This window comes from Zootoca vivipara, chromosome 5 (assembly GCF_965207765.1).
Source record: "Zootoca vivipara chromosome 5, rZooViv2.hap1.1, whole genome shotgun sequence".
In the NCBI taxonomy this organism is placed as follows: Eukaryota; Metazoa; Chordata; class Lepidosauria; order Squamata; family Lacertidae; genus Zootoca; species Zootoca vivipara.
Genome location: NC_142588.1, coordinates 37,222,671 through 37,240,965, shown reverse-complemented (window position 1 = coordinate 37,240,965; position 18,295 = coordinate 37,222,671). Strand labels below are relative to the sequence as shown.

Below are 18,295 nucleotides of genomic sequence, written 5' to 3'. Positions count from 1 at the left end.
CTCAACCCTAATTTTTGTCCTTATTTATTTGGACATACTTCTCACATCTTGCTTGCATTTCCCTTACCACTGTCTTTGAAACAACTTGTTCAAGATGCTTTGTAAAAGAAATTGCATTCAGGTTGTTGGGCCCCAAAGAAGGACACTATAATTGATGTTAGTATGTTTTTTGTTGTTTTGTCAATAACATTTTATAATATTTAGATATAAGGCAATGTAGAGAGTTATGCAACTAATGTTAAAAATAACAATTTTCAGCACTGGGTATAAGCAAATCTATCAACAAAATTATATGCTAAAAAGAAAACTGACATTCAGGCAGCACATTTGAGAACTTAACTAGTTTTTCAGGATTAAAACTAAGGTGTCGTAGATCAGAGTACTCCAAACACATGCAAGTAGTTGCTTGCATTTTGCAGTATCACAGAAGTTAATAGAATCAAGCCTGATATATTTGTCTGTAACATGTTTTCCTTTCTGTTCTTATACCCTATCCTAAAACATTTTTTAACTTAAATACCATGGATTTTAAAGGAACTTGCTTCCAGGTAAGTGTGGATAGGACTGTACCTATAATAGTTTTAGAAAATGAGGCCCGTAATTTTTATTCATATATTTGTGTAATGTTATCTTAATAGTGATACCCCCATGGTGCAAATTACATTGCAGACTTCCTTCTAGCTTTTGCACTAATCACACAATGTATGGAGGTGTGTATTTTATTTATATGTGTGGAAAATAGGCTTCTAAGTTATGCAACAAGCTTATCCCTCTGAACAACACATCAGTTCATCCTGTAACACCTATATTAATTCAGATTTTAGGAACACATTTTTGCATTGGAACCTAATTATATTGTGTTTTCAGTACTCACATTCATATGTACAGTACTATACATTTCATCATAATTCCATATAGGTAGGCAATGCTGGGCGAGAAGATTTGACAAGAATGTGTCATCTGCCTGTTCCTAACATTTTTATTTTCCTGTCAGTTTCTTGTAGCGTAATGTGAGCCTTGATCTCTTTCCTGACTGTTGACTTTCTGCTACTTAAAGAAATAATACAGAACTCTTTTCTCCAGGCCAAAGTCCTGTCTCTACTTTGTAAAGTACCTGTCAAATTGAGGGTACTATATTTTTATAACAATACAGGCATCCCCCAACTTGTACGTGATCAATTTCGTGCATGACCACATATATGCATGGTGCCAGCAAATAACTAACTAACCAATATAATGGTGAGAGAGAGCTGGAAAGTCCTTGTGGCTCACAAGGAGATGCCCCCCCCCCCCAAGCCTGAAGAGGACATCAGTGAGCCAAAAGTCCAGAGAGAGAAAAACACTCCACAGGCTCCGAAATAGTATGCAGGAGCTCTCACAAGCTGCCATGCTACTCCATTCAACAGCTGTTGGGCTGGAAGCTGTATGTACCCCACTTATACATGTGTGGCCCTGGAACGTAACTCTTCGTCAGTGGGGAGGCGGGTGTGCTGTACTGTACTGTAGAACTGCGAATGATGGATGATAGTTCCCTGTTGTCCGTACATGCTGTTGTAAACACATTTTGGACGCTTGTATCTGCTTAATTAATCAAGATGTGTAATAGACTGATGGGTGTGCACGCAGCCCCCTTGTTCCTTTCCTTGACCAAGTGAGTGAATAAACCAGGAAATCTGAGATTAACTATCATTTCTGGCAAAATAAAAAAATTCCTTCAGTAGCACCTTAAAGACCAACTAAGTTTTTATTTTGGTTTGAGCTTTCGTGTGCATGCACACTTCATCAGATACCACACGAAATGCATGCACATGAAAGCTCATACCAAAATAAAAAAACTTAGTTGGTCTTTAAGGTGCTACTGAAGGAATTTTTTTATTTTGCTTCGACTCAGACCAACACGGCTACCTACCTGTAACTATCATTTCTGGCTTTGTCTGAACTGACAAAGTATGGTTAATGACCCTGAAACAAACCAGAGTATGAAGTTTACAAATCTTAATGGCTTATTAAGCTGACATGTGAATGTCCAAACACAGCCATTGTATATTGTGTGAAGCTGCCCTTAAGGTTATCAACTACTACGAAGCATATCTTGCTGTGGCTTAATAATATCCTTTAAACTTGAATTTTAGATAGGCTATAAAGAACTTTATACTTTATTTCATGATGCTGTCTTTGTGCTGAAATAGCACAACTGGTAATGAATCAGTGTTTGGGAGTGTTTAAATGCATTCTTATGAATTTTGATAAGTGAAAATTTCAAGGCATTTGTTGAAATGATCTCAAATGCCCCTTATTTTGTACTGATCTGATGCAGAAAGATGTGGAGCTATTAGAATAATAATGGGCTTGAAAGTGCTGATTTGAGTATAGCAAGATATTTTGGTAAATGAGGCTGCAATCCTATACACACCTTAGAACAGCCCATTGAACTTAGTGGGGCATAGTTCTCCGTAGACTTGTTAAGGATTGTATGGTTAAATATCACCTTTGCTTATATTTTAACTAAAAACATTTTTTCTGAGGGGAAAGTTTGATCAATTTTACTTCCTTATCCCAATGTTGTGCCTAACAACTTTAAAATGCTTTTGATTTTGAAGCTTTGTATCAACCAGATATGTAAACTGGCTTGATCTTCAATGTAGTAACTGAGCTTTGCAGAATCTTCCTTTCTTGCCCCATCACTTACCCATTCCCATTCTCCCTACGTACATTGTCAGCACTTTGTACACGCTGCACACCATTAATTTTGCCTTCGCTGTGTTCTTTGCCACAGTATGGTAGGACTGGTGCATTTGGACCTGTCCACCCTTTAAATGTTGCTAACGTGGATTGTAAAACCCTGTTCTCCCATCTTGAGGAATAGCACTGCGGCAATTCTATTTATTTATTTTAAAGCATTTCCAAACTGTTCCATATCTTTAAATCCAAAAGTAGTGTACACTGTGTATAGTATAAAAGCATTTGTTAAAACAAAATATAGCCTAAAATCAATAAAACGGTATAAAAATAGAAAAGTATGCAAAAAAGAAATAAAGCAGATTCAGGGGATTCAAAAACAAAAATATTGTGGTTGTGCATGCAGGCTCCTATACACACTGGTGATGAAAAGTGGATGGAGGGGAGGAGCCATCTGCTGATGCATACCTGTTCAGCCAGGGGAAACCACTACTTCAGGCAAGCAAGAAATTGAATTCCTAAGCTACCGTATATAAGAATGTACCATATCACATAAGATATGCTCCAAGAGGCACAATATTTTGAGAAACGTACTTATTTCAAACCATCTTTCCTATTTGCAACACTAGATTCTCTGGTTTCACATTTGAAGGATGTGACTAATCCTGCACTGCAGAGTTGCTTCCTAACTGCTTGGTTCAAAGTGCTTTAAGAGCATTGCTATAAGCAAGTGTTCTAACTTGCTTTAAAAGCCAGCCATTTGTTGTCACCATCAGACCCTCCCTCAAGTCCTCTGGCATATGCATAGAGGTTGGGGTCTTCATGTCTGTGCATGGGTGATGCAATGTAGAGAAAAGAAGATTGAAGGGACTCCTGCTATACCTTACCTTCTGCAAAATTGTACTGCAATTGGAAGACTCAAGGAAATATGTGTACTGCTGGTCATTCTGCTTATTTTCTTTGGCAAAATTGCAGTTCTTATGCCAAACCATCCCATGGCATGATTATTCAAAACTCGTGCATTTAAAGAGTTGTTTAGGAGCAATTAATAATAATCAAAGTTTTAGAAATAAGCTCAAGTCCAACTGATCAAATAAATCCACTGTTTTTAACAGGTTACCATTCAGAATTTGCATAAAGCTGTGTGACAGGGATTGATAGGGATACTTCTCAGTAATTTACTGGGGTTCATGTGCTTCCCAGGATCATGCTCTATGTGTTAGGTCCACAGTGCCTCCTTTCAAAAGATGATTTTAAAAAATCAGATCTTTTATATGTGATAAGAAAAGCTTCATAATGACTATCATACTATAATAATAAGAAAAAAGTACACGCAGGTTGTACTTAGGCCTTCATTGTTTCTGTGCAGTAAAGGGTTGGCCAAGCCATCAGTTCATTGTATTTTTATGTGGACAGTTGAAAGCACAGAAACCTTATCTAGTACAGCTCCAGGATTATGAGCTTAGTTTGAAGCAAAATCAAATATGAAAGTTCATTTCATGCAGGCAACTTATTCCTACTACCAAACCTCCCTCATGTGTCTAAATACAGGCACAGGGCATTTAAGGTCAAAGCAATGTTGCTGACTGACTTTCTGCTTAGAGACAGAAGAACAGCAGTGCTGATCTGACGGATCCTCACCTTTCTTCTATCACTGATTTGGCAAGCTATTGATTAATTCCTTCAATGTTGTAATGTGGCCTAGAAACAAAATATAGTACTACCATGCTGTTTGTCATGACTGATTCTTATAGCCTTTTGCTGCTATTGAGAAGATATATGCTTAATCTTTCAAAATCTTAAAAGTATAAATGATTATTATACTTTGTCATATTGTTAAAAATGGATTAGATTGAAGTATTGCAAATAAGTAACTGAAGAAACTAAAGGCCTAAATCTAAAAATGTTAGCAAGATCAGTAAATTGTTTATAGAATTTAGCAGGCATGGGTATTTTAACTTTCTGAAACATCACAGGCATTCAAACCTACTTAGGCCACCAAATGAACAGGAAATATATTCAGTAGCTGTTGTATGGTTTGTCACCTGGGAACTACTAGTATAATCAATGAATTTTAGCTTAGAGTTGTCCTCATTTTTGAGAGACATTCACATTTTTGAGAGACAGACAGATGTAACACTTAAACACCCCAATAAGATGTCTGCATTATAATTTAAGGATTTGGGGCTCTAGCTATTGACTTTTTGCCAAAGTTGGAATCAGGATGATAGTCTCAAAAAGACTGGAAAGTCTCCACATGTAGCAAAAGCATCCTGTAGAAAAAGTGAACATACAGTGCAAAAGTTAAGAAGTGTATGTAAATAGTTTTTCATGCATTACTTGTGGATAACATTGCTTATACAGTCATCAGGTAATCTTCCGTATTGGGAACATTTCCAGAGCAAAACATGTGCCCCTCCATTGCCTCAGCATTAATTTCTCATGGAAATTTTTATTTGCAGCAAAACAGGAACAGGCATAAACAGTGTCCAACTAGTGATCATTAGGGGTTTGGGGGATTAGATTATGGAATTGCCTCCTAGATATTGGTTTGTGGAATTTCAAATGGTTCAGTGCCAGTTTTGCTAACATCTTAATGAAACGTCTTAGGAAGAGCATCAGCCTTGGAGTGAGGTGCCATCAGTATGCAGATTACACCCAACTTCTTGCTTTAATTACTAAACATTGAGGTGCTGCTATTTAGGGTTGCCATTTTTTTAAGGGCAAAAAAGAGGATGCTATAATGCAATTTGCCTCAAATTTTACCCCTGAAAAAGAGGACATGTCCTGCAAAAAGAGGATATATGGCAACCCTATCTGTCCTGAATATGTGGAAAGATGTAGCCATGTAGAGAAGGGTAACAGGTTGGCATTGAATCCAAACAAAAAAGGCTTGATACTAGCATCCTGCAAAAAGGTACATTTTCCTATACAGTGGTACCTCTGGTTGCGAACGGGATCTGTTCCAGAGGCCTGTTCGCAACCTGAAGCGCCGTATCTGCGCAGGTGCGCAGCGCAATATAGCACTACTGCGCAGGTGCGAGTGGCGAAACCCAGAAGTAACCCTTTACGGCAGTGGTCCTCAACCTTGGGCCTCCAGATGTTTTTGGCCTACAACTCCCATGATCCCTAGCTAGCAGGACCAGTGGTCAGGGATGATGGGAATTGTAGTCTCAAAACATCTGGAGGCCCAAGGTTGAGAACCACTGCTTTACGGTACTTCCAGGTCGCCGCAGGACGCAACCTGAAAAAACACGTAACATGAAGCAAACGTAACATGAGGTATGACTAATTGATTGGGGTTGCAGTCTTCCTATCAGAACTAGAACCAAAAGTAGGACTGGGTTATCAATATATCGTCCCAAACAGGTCTAAAGTCCCTATTGTGATGTCAGTTTCATGATTTTTGACTTGGCAATATATTGTGAATCATTGTGTGTGTGTGTGTACGCGCTGTGCAAAAATCACGATGTGGGAAAAAAAAATGAAGCAAGACAATGCCTCTACGTAGCTTCACCCTTATTTCAGACATTGTGATATATCAGCATATCGCGATGTTTAGCTGACGATATATCACAATGTTGGAAACCTTGTGATAAATTGATTGTATGTTAATCACCCAACTCTATTCAAGAGTTGTGCTGAACCTTCTCTTTGATGAGAACTAAGCAGCAGAAGCAAAAAGTGCTCTATGCCAGCTCCATTTGTTGTGGAGGTTCCACCTAATTATGACCTTGTGGCATAGCTGTCAACCTTTGGATTTGAAAATAAGGGATCAGCAGCCTCACCTGTCCCGGGGACCAGGGCCGGCCCTACGGCAAAGCTGGGTGGCGCAGGGCCGCCAGGGGGTCGCCACGCTACTGCGCCCTGCACTCGCCAGACAGCCGCGCTGGGAAACTGGGCGGGGAAGCGCCAGAGGTATCTTCGCACCAGGACGCCAGATATGCTTAAGACGGCCCTGCTGGGGACAGTCTACGACAGGCATGTCAAACCTGCGGCCCTCCAGATGTTTTGGACTACAATTCCCATCTTCTCCAACCACTGGTCCTACTAGCTAGGGATCATGGGAGTTGTAGGCCAAAACATCTGGAGGGCCGCAGGTTTGACATGCCTGGTCTACGATATATCTAACAATCCAGGATAGTAGTGGGAAATGGCGCTGGAATAAGGGAATTTCCAGCCAAAAAAAGGGAAGGTTGACAGCTGTGGCTTGGAATAAGGGAGTTTCCCGTTAAAAAAGGGAGGGTTGGCAGCTATGCCTTGTGGTAGACTTCTGTTGAAAAATAATTACAGCAAGTTACACTTTGATGACATAGAGGACATGGTTTGGAATAAGAAGAAAATGGGTGGTCATCATGCACAGATTAACATAAGTTTGTGGAAGCAATTTTCCAAAATAGCTTCTAGACTTAGTCCTATAACAGAATTCCATGAACTATGGCACCCACATTTGTAAAATATATGCTAAACGATACATTTTGTGGTGTTTATAATAGCTAACGTAATGCTGATAATTCAAATAATTGTTAAAATATGTGGAAAAGAATGTCTTCCTGGTTGCATGTTATTGCCCACAACATATATTTGGGACACCCAGGGATTTTAGTGTAGCAGTGATTGGCCAATAGTGTTGCCTCCAAAAGCAAAATACAATAGCAAAGCCTTTTTCTAACTCTGGTTTAAAGATATAAGTTAAGCCTTTTCTAGTATGGAAATGCAGTTATGGGGAAAGTTCGTCTGATGACATTGTCAGACATCTTATTGTTTGTTTGTGGCCCCTGACACATGTTTGTGCCCTTTGTCCTATCCACAAAATAGGGCATACATTTGCATATATGATACAAAACAAATGCAAATCTTTTGTGGGTGAGATGGGAGACCCAATATGCATACAGTGTGCTGTGCCTAGACAATCCTGTTGGCACTTCTGAAGGAACATAATCTACTTCATCAATAAAAATGTGCTTCAAAGGGTTTTCTGAACAAGGCAACTTTTGGTTCCAGACATAAGAAAGTCAGGCAGCCTGATTAATATTATGTGTCATATGACATTATCATGGTAGTATGAAACTGGAACCAAATAATAGGACAAATTACTTACGGAGTTCTTCTCTGTTCTCTTAGAATCTCTGGCAAAATGATAAGTGTGTATTTTGTCTTGGTTGCTGAATTCATGCTTTTGGGAAAGGGGTTTTTTTAATAGCAGAAAACAATTGCTTCAAGAGGTCCATCTGTGCAACTTAACCTCTCCATTCAGCTGATAGTAAACCATTTATAGCTAAACACAGGCAAACACAAGGCTTTAAGCATACTGGGTATAAAAATATTTCCCAGATGCTTGAATGAAGCACCACAATAAAAGGTCTTGTCTAATTGTTAAACTCAAAACAGTGTCATGGAATTTTATTTTATTTTTAATTACAAGATCTGGATTACTTTGTTTTGAAGGGACTTTTTTGTCTTATGCTTAATCTTTAGTTTTTGTTTGTGCATAGATGCTGTTAATGTAGGAGCCTTAATTTGTTGTTTGTAGTTGTATGCTAACATAGCTTCCCTTATCACTCTAGTTAGAGGCTGTCTAAGAATAGAAGTGATTATAACTTGCTCACAAGAATTCACATATAAAATCCTTCTAAATGGTGCATTTGCATTCAAGCACCTAAGTTTTCCCTGTAGAGGGAACGCATTTGTTGTCAAAATGCTTAGTGGTTAATCTCTTGGGTCATTATTTTCAGTATCTTATGGGAAGGTATAGCAGTTGCGGGAAATTAATGTTTTCTCTAAAATAAGTTGTATGTCTAGTACCATCTGGAAAAGAAGATTGCAAAATAGTGTATCGGGACTTGAACCTGAGTTGGTGGATGTGTGGCTAGCTCGTGTGTCATTGGCTTGCGCCAAACCTGAGTAGTTACACTATTGGTACAACATTCTATATCACTATTGCATTTCCTGTCACCATAGTTCTAGTAGAACTATGCTGGAAGAGCAAGTGGTCTGTTCAATCTAATCTTCTTTGCTTGGTGCTCAGAGCCTTGAGGAACACTAGTTTATTGCATATTTACCTCTTCCTTATATTCCCCCCACTCTCCGTGGGTGAGGTTCAACTATTGTTGCACTTTGAGGTAGAAGTGTGCAATGGGAATGCTGGGAATTTGCTCCAAGGTCTATCTGGGCTCATTATTGACAAAGCTTGCCAAATGCCTTTTTAGAATGCAGGTGTTCGAAAACCTCAGAACTGGTTGTCAAATCTTAGCTTGAGAAACCAGCTAGTGGCACTTGAGGCCAAATTGCATTTTTCTCTTCAGCCTGGAATTCTCTGATCTATTGCTCTTTAAAAATCCTCTTGAAGAGGCCATTTACAGCATGGATAAGAGTCTTAACCCCACGTCTCTTAGTCCCACCCATGAAGGGGAAGAAATTGAGTAGCAAAGGAAGCACTCTGTTCTCTGTGCCCTTCTCTGATGCAAAATATCCTTTACCAAACTGAAGCTGTGTTTGACAACTAAAAAGGTAAAGGACCCCTGACAGTTGTCCAGTTGCAAACAACTCTGGGGTTGCAGTGCTCATCTCGCTTTACTGGCCAAGGGAGCCAATGTTTGTCCGCAAACAGTTTTCCCGGGTCATGTGGCCAGCATGACTAAGCCGCTTCTGGTGAAACCAGAGCAGCACACGGAAATGCCGTTTCCCTTCCCGCTGGAGCGGTACCTATTTATCTGCTTGCACTTTTTTGGCGTGCTTTTGAACTGCTAGGTTGGCAGGAGCAGGGACCGAGCAATGGGAGCTCACCCCGTCGCAGGGATTCGAACTGCCGACCTTCCGATCAGCAAGCCCCAGAGGCTCAGTGGTTTAGACCAGTGCTCCCCAACCTTTTTATCGCCGCGGACCAGTCGACGTTTGATAATTTTACCGCGTCCATCTGAGGGGGGACGTTGATTGTTTATATTTTATTTAGATTGTTTTGATTTAATAATTTTAATTTAATTGTATTTAAATGTTCCTTGGGCGGCCCGGTACCAATTAATCCACGGACCGGTACCAGTCCGTGGCCCGGGGGTTGAGGACCACTGGTTTAGACCACAGCGCCACCTGTGTCCCGTGTTTGACAACTACCATAAGTGGTTGCAAATCCTTGTTTCCTAGCCTCTACCAGCACAGGACCTCACAAATGTGGAGCTCTCCAGTTATACATACCGGTAGCTACAATGCAATGTGTGATCTAGCTCTGGTTCCCCAGCAATATCTGATAAAATTCTAAAATGTCTGGATCCTCATACATACCCAATAAAGTCGAATATATTTGTTCCAGGCATTTCACATTTCCATCAACAATCTGTAATTTCTGGGTATATTATTTAATCTAACAGCATATATTGTTCCCATTTAGGCTGATATTTGTGTTCTATAGACTCTAAATTGGTTAAGAACTTGCATCTTCTACTCCCTTTGTTATCAAATATAATTCATATTTTACACCTTCTTGGGTCACTTATTGAACCACAAATCCATAAAAGTTTTAAGTATATCTCTAATTTCAATGTACAGTATATTGTAAAAAGGGTAGCTGAGCATAATCTAGAATTTGTTTAAACTAATAGGAAGTTTTCAAAATTCCTACTGTCAACATTCATTTAATCCATATGTCTCCCAATGAGTCTTGTTCCCCAATAAATCTTCTTTATTTCACTTGTTGCTATAATAAATTGCATTAACAATTTATTATGGCGACTTATCTCTGCTCCTGATTAATATGATATTTAGTTGGTTTTAATCCATTACCACCTTGCGGAAACCATATGCCTCCATGTGAAAGCCCTTCTTCTGGGCCATGTATTTGTTTAAAAAATACAGCAGCAGCTAGAAAGAAGAGATTCTTTTTAAAAAAAAATCATTTCTATACCGTTTTGCATTTAATATTTAAAAAATCAAATAAAACATGATTGAAAAGAATAGGGAATCAAGGGGTTGCTTCTCTGGCCCCCAAATTATTTGTAGTTGAAATTATCTCCCTTCTATAACGTCTGTTTTGGTATCTAGTCTTCCCCCATACACACATTCTACCTTCATAAACACTGAAAAATATTATATTACAATAATAGCCCACCTTTTCTCCAAGGAGCTCATTTTTTTTGCCTCTGCCCATTTCATCCACAATCAACCCTGTGAGGTAGGACCATGAGTGTGGCCCCATAACTAGCAATTTGTGAAGTCTACCTGTGACTAGGAATTCAATTTGAGCTAACAGACTGAATCACTGCCAAAAAAAAAGGTTATAAAGATTGGTAGCTCTTACTAGAGGTAATGAAGACATCTTTCTAGAGAACTATGGGTGGCGTTATTTTTTAGTATGGAAGTCATTCAAAGAATATTCTAATCTGGTTCTCTAGGGTTTTTATTCGCGTTAAAAAAAAATCACTTGTGTGGTAGAAGATACAAACCATTTCAGACAGCACAAGCTTATGCTCATTGGCTTACACTTCCTATTTCCCGTTATTGGATCTAAAATTGTTAATATGGAGCTTTGAATATCCATGCATAACTTTGAAAGAAGAAATGGTTTCCTCTCCAACACCATCCATTATTACGTTTATATAGGCCAGATAAATTATCTCACTGCCTGCTCAAAGGTTATGGAAATCTGTTCCCGTGTGATTCATTTTATTAATCTAAAATACAAATTGTACCATCCCAAACCTGTTTTTCTCCTAAGCATGTTGCTGTGTCTTCAGTAGAGACTGCTTCAGATTGCAGCCCAAGAAACATAAAAGAGTGAGGCCAGGGTCCACAGAGCTACACAACTGTGTAGTGCTGTGTGCTCAAGTTGTGAGGTTAAGTTGTGTGAAGCAGCCCAAACACAAGCACATCCTGTGCCACATAATTACCGGTAGTTAATTTTGAAATTGAAGCAGTTCATAATATCATAGAATTGTAGAGTTGGAAGGGACTGCAAACGTCATCTAGGCCAACCCCCTGCAATGCAGGAATCACTGCCAAATAATCCATGACACCCAACTTCTGTTTTAAAACCTCCAATGAAGGAAAGTCCACTTCCTTCCAAGGTAGGTTTTTTTTCACTGTTGAACAGCTCTTAAGATCAGAAAGTTCTTCCTAATGTTGAGTGCACATCTAACTGATTCAACATAGGTGTGTTTGAGTGTGCATCTGTGTAGCTACCTGGATTCTGGCCTATACGTTTAGCATGATAGTGGAAACCACTATTACCCTGCTTATACTGCTCACTAGAGGGAAGAGGAATTAAGTAAACTAGGAATACTGACATCAGAGTGTTACCTTGCAGACAGGGAAATGGGGATGCGGGCATAGAAAGCACTGCAAACTTCATTCTCATTTTATTGAGATTTGCCCAAGTCTGCCAATATCTTAGCATGTTTCCTTAAGAAAAAGGAATGTCTCCATTCTCTCCTGAGCTCTGTTATTGTAGTGTTTCAAATTTATTCACTGAATAATTCAAAAATTAGAATCTTAATGCTAGTAAGTACATCCAGTGTAGCAGTAATCTTTCTCGCACAATAGAATATAATAACCAAGAGGGCTGGGGAACAGATTACATCTAGTTATTAGATAATGTTCAAGGAGCTCTTTCATCCATTGAAGGGCAAGACTGGATCCAACCCAATATGTTTTATCCCTTCCAAGCTGATAAATTAATGCCATGGTCATAGTGTTTATAGCTTTCTATAACCTTGAGGCCTTTTTAAAATGGAAAGCCACATTTTCAAATGCTGATGTGTTAGAGGTATTATTACAATCAAGCGTATATACATTTTGTCAAATAAAATACTGAGTGGCTTTCCATGTGTCCTTTAGGTAGAGTTTAGGCTTTATTTACCCATGACCTTTAGACAACATTCATTACTAGGATTATTTATTTATCTGTATTTATATACCATTGCTCTGCCAAGGCATCCAAGGCAGTTTACCATTTTAAAATACTAAAGCAAATAAATTATATCAAATGTACAGTAGTGAAGTCTTCTCGGGCCAACTGGGAGCTGATGGCACAAGCTTCCTGGCCTGGGCTCCCTCGCTTCTCCCTTCCCTCAGGTCACACAGAGCTCCAGGGAGTGTGGGAAAGGAGCTACCCCAACAGTTCTCTCAGACCGTTGATGTTTCTGTCAGGAGCCGATGGTATGTGTGCCCAATTTTATCCTAAATTGTCATTTGTCATATTGTTACAGTAGAGCTAGGTTGCATGCTTTTAAATTCAGGCAGTAGCTGTTGGTGCAGCAGAGCAGTGAGGGGAAATGACATTGTGCAGTCTCAGTGGCCTCTCAGGAACCAGCAGTGGCACCTGGTGTTCAGAAGACCAGTGATCGACCCTGCCTGCACTATTGCATATAGGCGGCCTCCTTTTTGTACTTTGAGCATCCATGAGCGCCTGAGCTGCTTGTGAATTCCAAAAGGCATCTTGACATCCATAGCTGGCACCCATTGTAACTGGTAGGGAGGGAGGCAAACAGGAGATAGCGTCGGAGACAATGACTGCCGGAGCCACAGCCAATGACAGGCAAAACTGACTCCTAGTTTTGTCCACATCCTTCTCCCTGCTGAGTTCTACAGTGGAAGCACAATAAATGACTTGGGTGAAGGAATTGAAGGGATGCTAATCAAATTTTCAGGTGACACCAGACTGGGAGGGGTAGCCAATGCTGCAGAAGAAAGAATTGGGATTCAAGACTGTCTTAACAGATTGGAGAACTGGGACCAAACTGACAGAATGAATTTCAATAGGGACAAATGTAAGGTTCTACATGGAGGGAGGAAGAACCAGCTGCACAAATTTAAGATGGAAGACACCAGGCTTGCTGGTAGTATGTGTGAAAAGGATCTAGGGATCTTAGTAGACCACAAGCTTAACATGAGTAAACAGTGTTATGAAGCAATGAAAAAAGCTAATGCTATTCTAGGCTGCATCAACAGAACTATAGTGTCCAGATCAAGGGAAGTCATAGTACTGTTCTGTTTGTGTGCATAGGAGGGCTGCCAAGATGACAGAGGGTCTGGAAACAGGCTTATGAGGAAAGGTTGAGGGAGCTGGGTATGTTTAGCCTGGAAAGGAGGAGACTGTGAGGAGGTATGATAGCCTTCTTCAAATATCTAAAGGGCTATCACATGGAAGATGGAGCAAGCTTTTTTTCTCCTGCTCAGAGGGTAGGACCCAAACCATTGCATTCAAGTTACAAGAAAGGAGATTCCAACTAAACATCAGGAAGAACTTTCTGACTGTAAGATCTGTTCGACAGTGGAATGGACTCTCTTGGGAGGTTGTGGACTCCCCTTCCTTGGAGGCTTTTCAGCAGAGGCTGGATGGCCACCTGTCCTGGATGTTTTACTTGAGATTCCTGCATTGCAGGGGGTTGGACTAGAGGTCCCTTCCAACCCTACAATTCTGTGATTCTATGATTTTAGAGTCGTAAGGAGGAGGAACCTGACAGTCAGTGCTACTCCCTGAAATGGTTGTAGGTAAGGCAGGCAGGTGGGGATTGACTGACAGCAGACTGGATTGGGTGGATCAATGCCCCATTCACCGAATGCCTCCCCTGCATCTTGTTATCTTTAAAATTTCCACACTCAGTGTTGAGTGCACAAATTTGAGATTGTTCTTCATGATGTTTGGACTACTTAAAAGGTGATGAAAGCTTGAAGAGAGAACCCATCACTTTTAATAGTACAGTTGAAAATCAGCTTGCAAATTCATGTGGGTCCATTCAATTGTATACCCTGTTCTTAAGGTACTTGGCTCACTTTACATATTACAATACTTTTGTCTCTGTTTTCTCTTTACAGCTGACATTATCTCAACAGTTGAATTTAATTACTCTGGAGATCTTCTTGCAACAGGAGACAAGGGTGGCAGAGTGGTTATATTTCAAAGGGAACCAGAGGTCAGTACCATTCAAAACAATAAAAAGTGGTTCTTCTCCCTTACAGTTTTTGTTTAAAGTGAATGGTATCACAACATCACATCATTGATTTTAATTTATCTATGATCAAGCTATTTTCTTTAAAAAATTGATCTTTATACTTTACCTGCCAACTATTTCAAGTACATTGATGTTTTTCCCAGAATTCATTAAGTCACAGTCATTCTTCACATTACTCATTTTCAGATGATACTACTTACATTAGTTGTATGTACATTCATAAGTAGGAATAGAATGGCTTGAGGAACATCTGTTCTTTATTGCTTGTTCAACCATTCTGATAAAGAATACAATAGGATGACTAAGAAAGGTTAAGCAATACGTATATATCCTTAGCCACTAATGAGAAAGATTTTTGGGTTGGCTACTAGTTTTTTATTTTACGTGTTTATTACATAGGTATTGTGTCAGTTGAAGGGGAAAGTGTGCACTAAGTCATACCATTGTGTTAAGGAATGCACATTTGTCTTTGGCAATCTTTAGAGAGAGAACTTGACAAAAAAAATAGAGAAAACTTGCTGATACTTTTAGGAACTGCAGATACAAAGGTACTAGAAAAAGCTGTCTGATTTATTCACACCATCTCAGGAACCTGAAAGTCTTCATTCCAAGTAGGACTGCAGTCCATTTTGTGCACTGAGAGGAGTTTAAGGTTCACAAAATAATGAGGTCTTGCAGCACTGCAAGGCAAGAATAGAATTGCTTTATTTCAGATTTTGTAAAAGGGGAAAAGCCAGTTGCAATACTGCTTACCTTACTACAGATGAGGAATAAATTTTGATTTAAAACTTTGTGGAAGACACACATGCAAAGCTAATCAAGAAGAGCCTCATTTTCAGAATAGTTAAACATTAGTAGCTGCAAGAACAAGTGAATTGATTCCATACATTTGCTTTTTAAAAGCAACAAAGGAATGATACTTTTATTTTATTTTTAATGGTGCTTCCAGACATGTGTAATGGCGCTAGGTTTCTCTGAGTAAGGGTAATTTGTGACATTGCTTCAAGTTGATGAACTGTGAAACAGTCATATACTGACTTAAACAATTGGGCCAGTATTATATTCTCTGATTTGGCAACAGCCAATGATTTGGGGGGGGGGTTGGGGGGGCGTGTTGAGTTAGAAAAAAAATCTATGCAACTTAGGTCCATTTTACTTGTATTTGGTAAATAAAACTAAAAACTGCCCGGCTCGTCTAATATTTGATTGCTGTTGGCACCCATTCATTGTTACTTAAGAAATTTATGAAACAGATTTTTTCCATTGAAAAATAAAGTATTGGAAAACTTTATGCCCCATATGACTGGCAACAGCTCTCTAATGTCCAAGGCAGTGGTCTCTCCCAGCCCATATTGTATCTGGGGATTCATAGCATGTGCTTTATCTCAAAGCCGCTTCCCCTCCTTGATCATTAAATGAACACTGCTATTTATTACACTTCTTGAATTAAATGAAAAGTGGTATATTCCAACCTGTCATTCACTAGGTCAGCTCTTCTGAATTTTTTCTCCTTTATGTAAAAAATTCCTTTTACAACTTGTATGATGGATAAAGTTGTAAAGGTCTACCTTTCAATAGATGTGGCTATGATTCAAGAAAGCTGTTTGCCAAAATACAGGCAGGAGCTCTCAAATTTTTGCTGTAAAACCCTTAGTCAAAGAGGCAGCTTGAAAACAGTTTGCTTCTGTGACTGTTATATGTTGCAGCACAAACTTTGGTTCTCTCTGTGTTTACACACACATGAACACAGCTTCTTTGCACCCTTTCCATTGCCTTTTTGTAATACAAGAACCTTTTCCTGTTGTACTTTGCAAGTGTGAGGGCAGGTAGATGCTTTAATAAATTCAGTATATTTGATTATTGAATGACTTCTGATCTTGTTGGAATCTTCGTCAATTCTTCTGCTTAGTATGTGCATGCTACAAAAATTACTTATTCACACATGTGCGTTCCCTTGCAGAACAAAAGCCGTCCTCATTCAAGGGGAGAATATAATGTTTACAGTACCTTTCAGAGTCATGAACCTGAGTTTGACTACTTGAAAAGTCTAGAAATTGAGGAAAAAATTAATAAAATTAGGTGGTTACCACAACAGAATGCTGCTCACTTCTTATTATCTACAAATGGTAAGTTTATACAACACATTTTTATGCATATGTTCTAGTTGTATCTGATTACTTTTAGATCATTCATGTCTACTTACATATAGTATCATTTCTTATGTAACCACAGTGATATCTTGGTTCTCGAATTTAAACCATTCTGGGAGTCCATTCGACTCCCAAAACAGCCGATTGGCTCCAAGAGCTTCCTGCACTCAATCAGAAGCCACGTCGGATGTTCAGCTTCCGAAAAACGTTTGCAAACCAGAAGACTCGCTTCTGGGTTTCTGGTATTCAGGAGCCGATTTGTTTGGGAGCCAAGCCGTTTGACTACCAAGGTACCACTGTATAATTGAATTGCTCATTTTGCAACACCAAATAACTGCTTGGTGCTACAAAAGCAAGTCAATACTTTAATAATAATAGTTGTTGCTGTTGTCGTAATCAACCCTGCCATCTGGTGTTTCAATTTCTGCTGTCCCAAATCCCCAGACTGGCTCATAAGCTAATAACAAAGTGTCAATTTGCTATGACATTTAAACTGATGAACCATGGGTTCTCTTGCTTTGTAAGCCATAGTTCACTAAGCTAGTTCAGTTGTTCTTTATGAAACCGTTATCGTGCTGTGGACTTCATAACTGATTTTGAATGATTTATTGAAAAATTGCGCAGGTCCAACATTGAGGCTATCAGCATCATGATGTAACCCTCCTTGTAAAGGAAACCAATACACTTTCTCGCTGTCAGTATTCCCAACTGTTCTCTCCCAGACACTAGAGAGAAATGATTTGTGAAGTGTTTGTCAGATTTTCACAAATGCCCAAATTATTTTGATAGCTTTCTGCACACTCTTTACATCATAAGATTTCTGATACCTTAAGAGTGGCCAGACAAGAATATATCTTTAGATTAAGTGATTTAAGATGCCGAAAACCTTAATATTTAATATTTAATAATTTAGTAAAAGATAAATCCTTGAAGACTCCACTCTGCTTCTTAACTATTATACAAGCTAGTATTAATAATTCATGGCTTAATAATGTACTTTGCTGAATTGATACTTTTCACCCCAAGAGGACAGCATTATAGTGGCAGGGACCCTGCAAGTGTGCTGTGTTTCTGAACACAGTCTGGCCCCCACAGTATTGTTGAGGATCTCTGAATCATGTTTTTCTTTAAAATATCTCCAGAAACCTATTTGACACAGTGGACTATGAGATTTACAGCCTAGTTAATAAAATAAAATAAACTAGCACAACTTAAATTAAGTTGTGCTTGTTTTGTTTTGTTTTATTTTTGCACTAGTTTTCTTAGGTAAATTAACTGGAGTATTTTTTAAAATGCTGTTTTTAGAAAATCCAAACACTACTTTTGTAATAACATGACCACACGTTATAATGAATACCTTGCATAATGAAAATATCTGAAGAAATGTTTTCTTGATATAAAAGTATATATTTCCCTTCAAATAATCTACAGCATTTATCAGGCAAATAGTATCCATTTTATCAGAGTGTACTCTAGGCTGCTCATCATTATGATAGTGCTTTTTATATTTAAAAAAACTTGTTG

The 18,295-nt window shown here is 38.9% G+C and overlaps 1 protein-coding gene across 4 annotated transcripts in view; it reads left to right on the top strand.

The window, feature by feature from the left end:
• Positions 1–18,295, top strand: part of PPP2R2D (protein phosphatase 2 regulatory subunit Bdelta) — a 32,519-nt gene that overhangs the window by 3,477 nt on the left and 10,747 nt on the right. For 2 of the 4 annotated variants that reach the window (XM_088670411.1, XM_088670410.1), the window contains exons 3-5: positions 12,661–12,825; positions 14,485–14,582; positions 16,582–16,747. In XM_088670411.1, the coding sequence (XP_088526537.1) occupies positions 12,661–12,825; positions 14,485–14,582; positions 16,582–16,747 (429 nt within the window). The remainder of the gene's footprint in view (positions 1–12,660; positions 12,826–14,484; positions 14,583–16,581; positions 16,748–18,295) is intronic. The other 2 variants (XM_060274832.2, XM_035137728.3) reach the window with 2 other exon arrangements.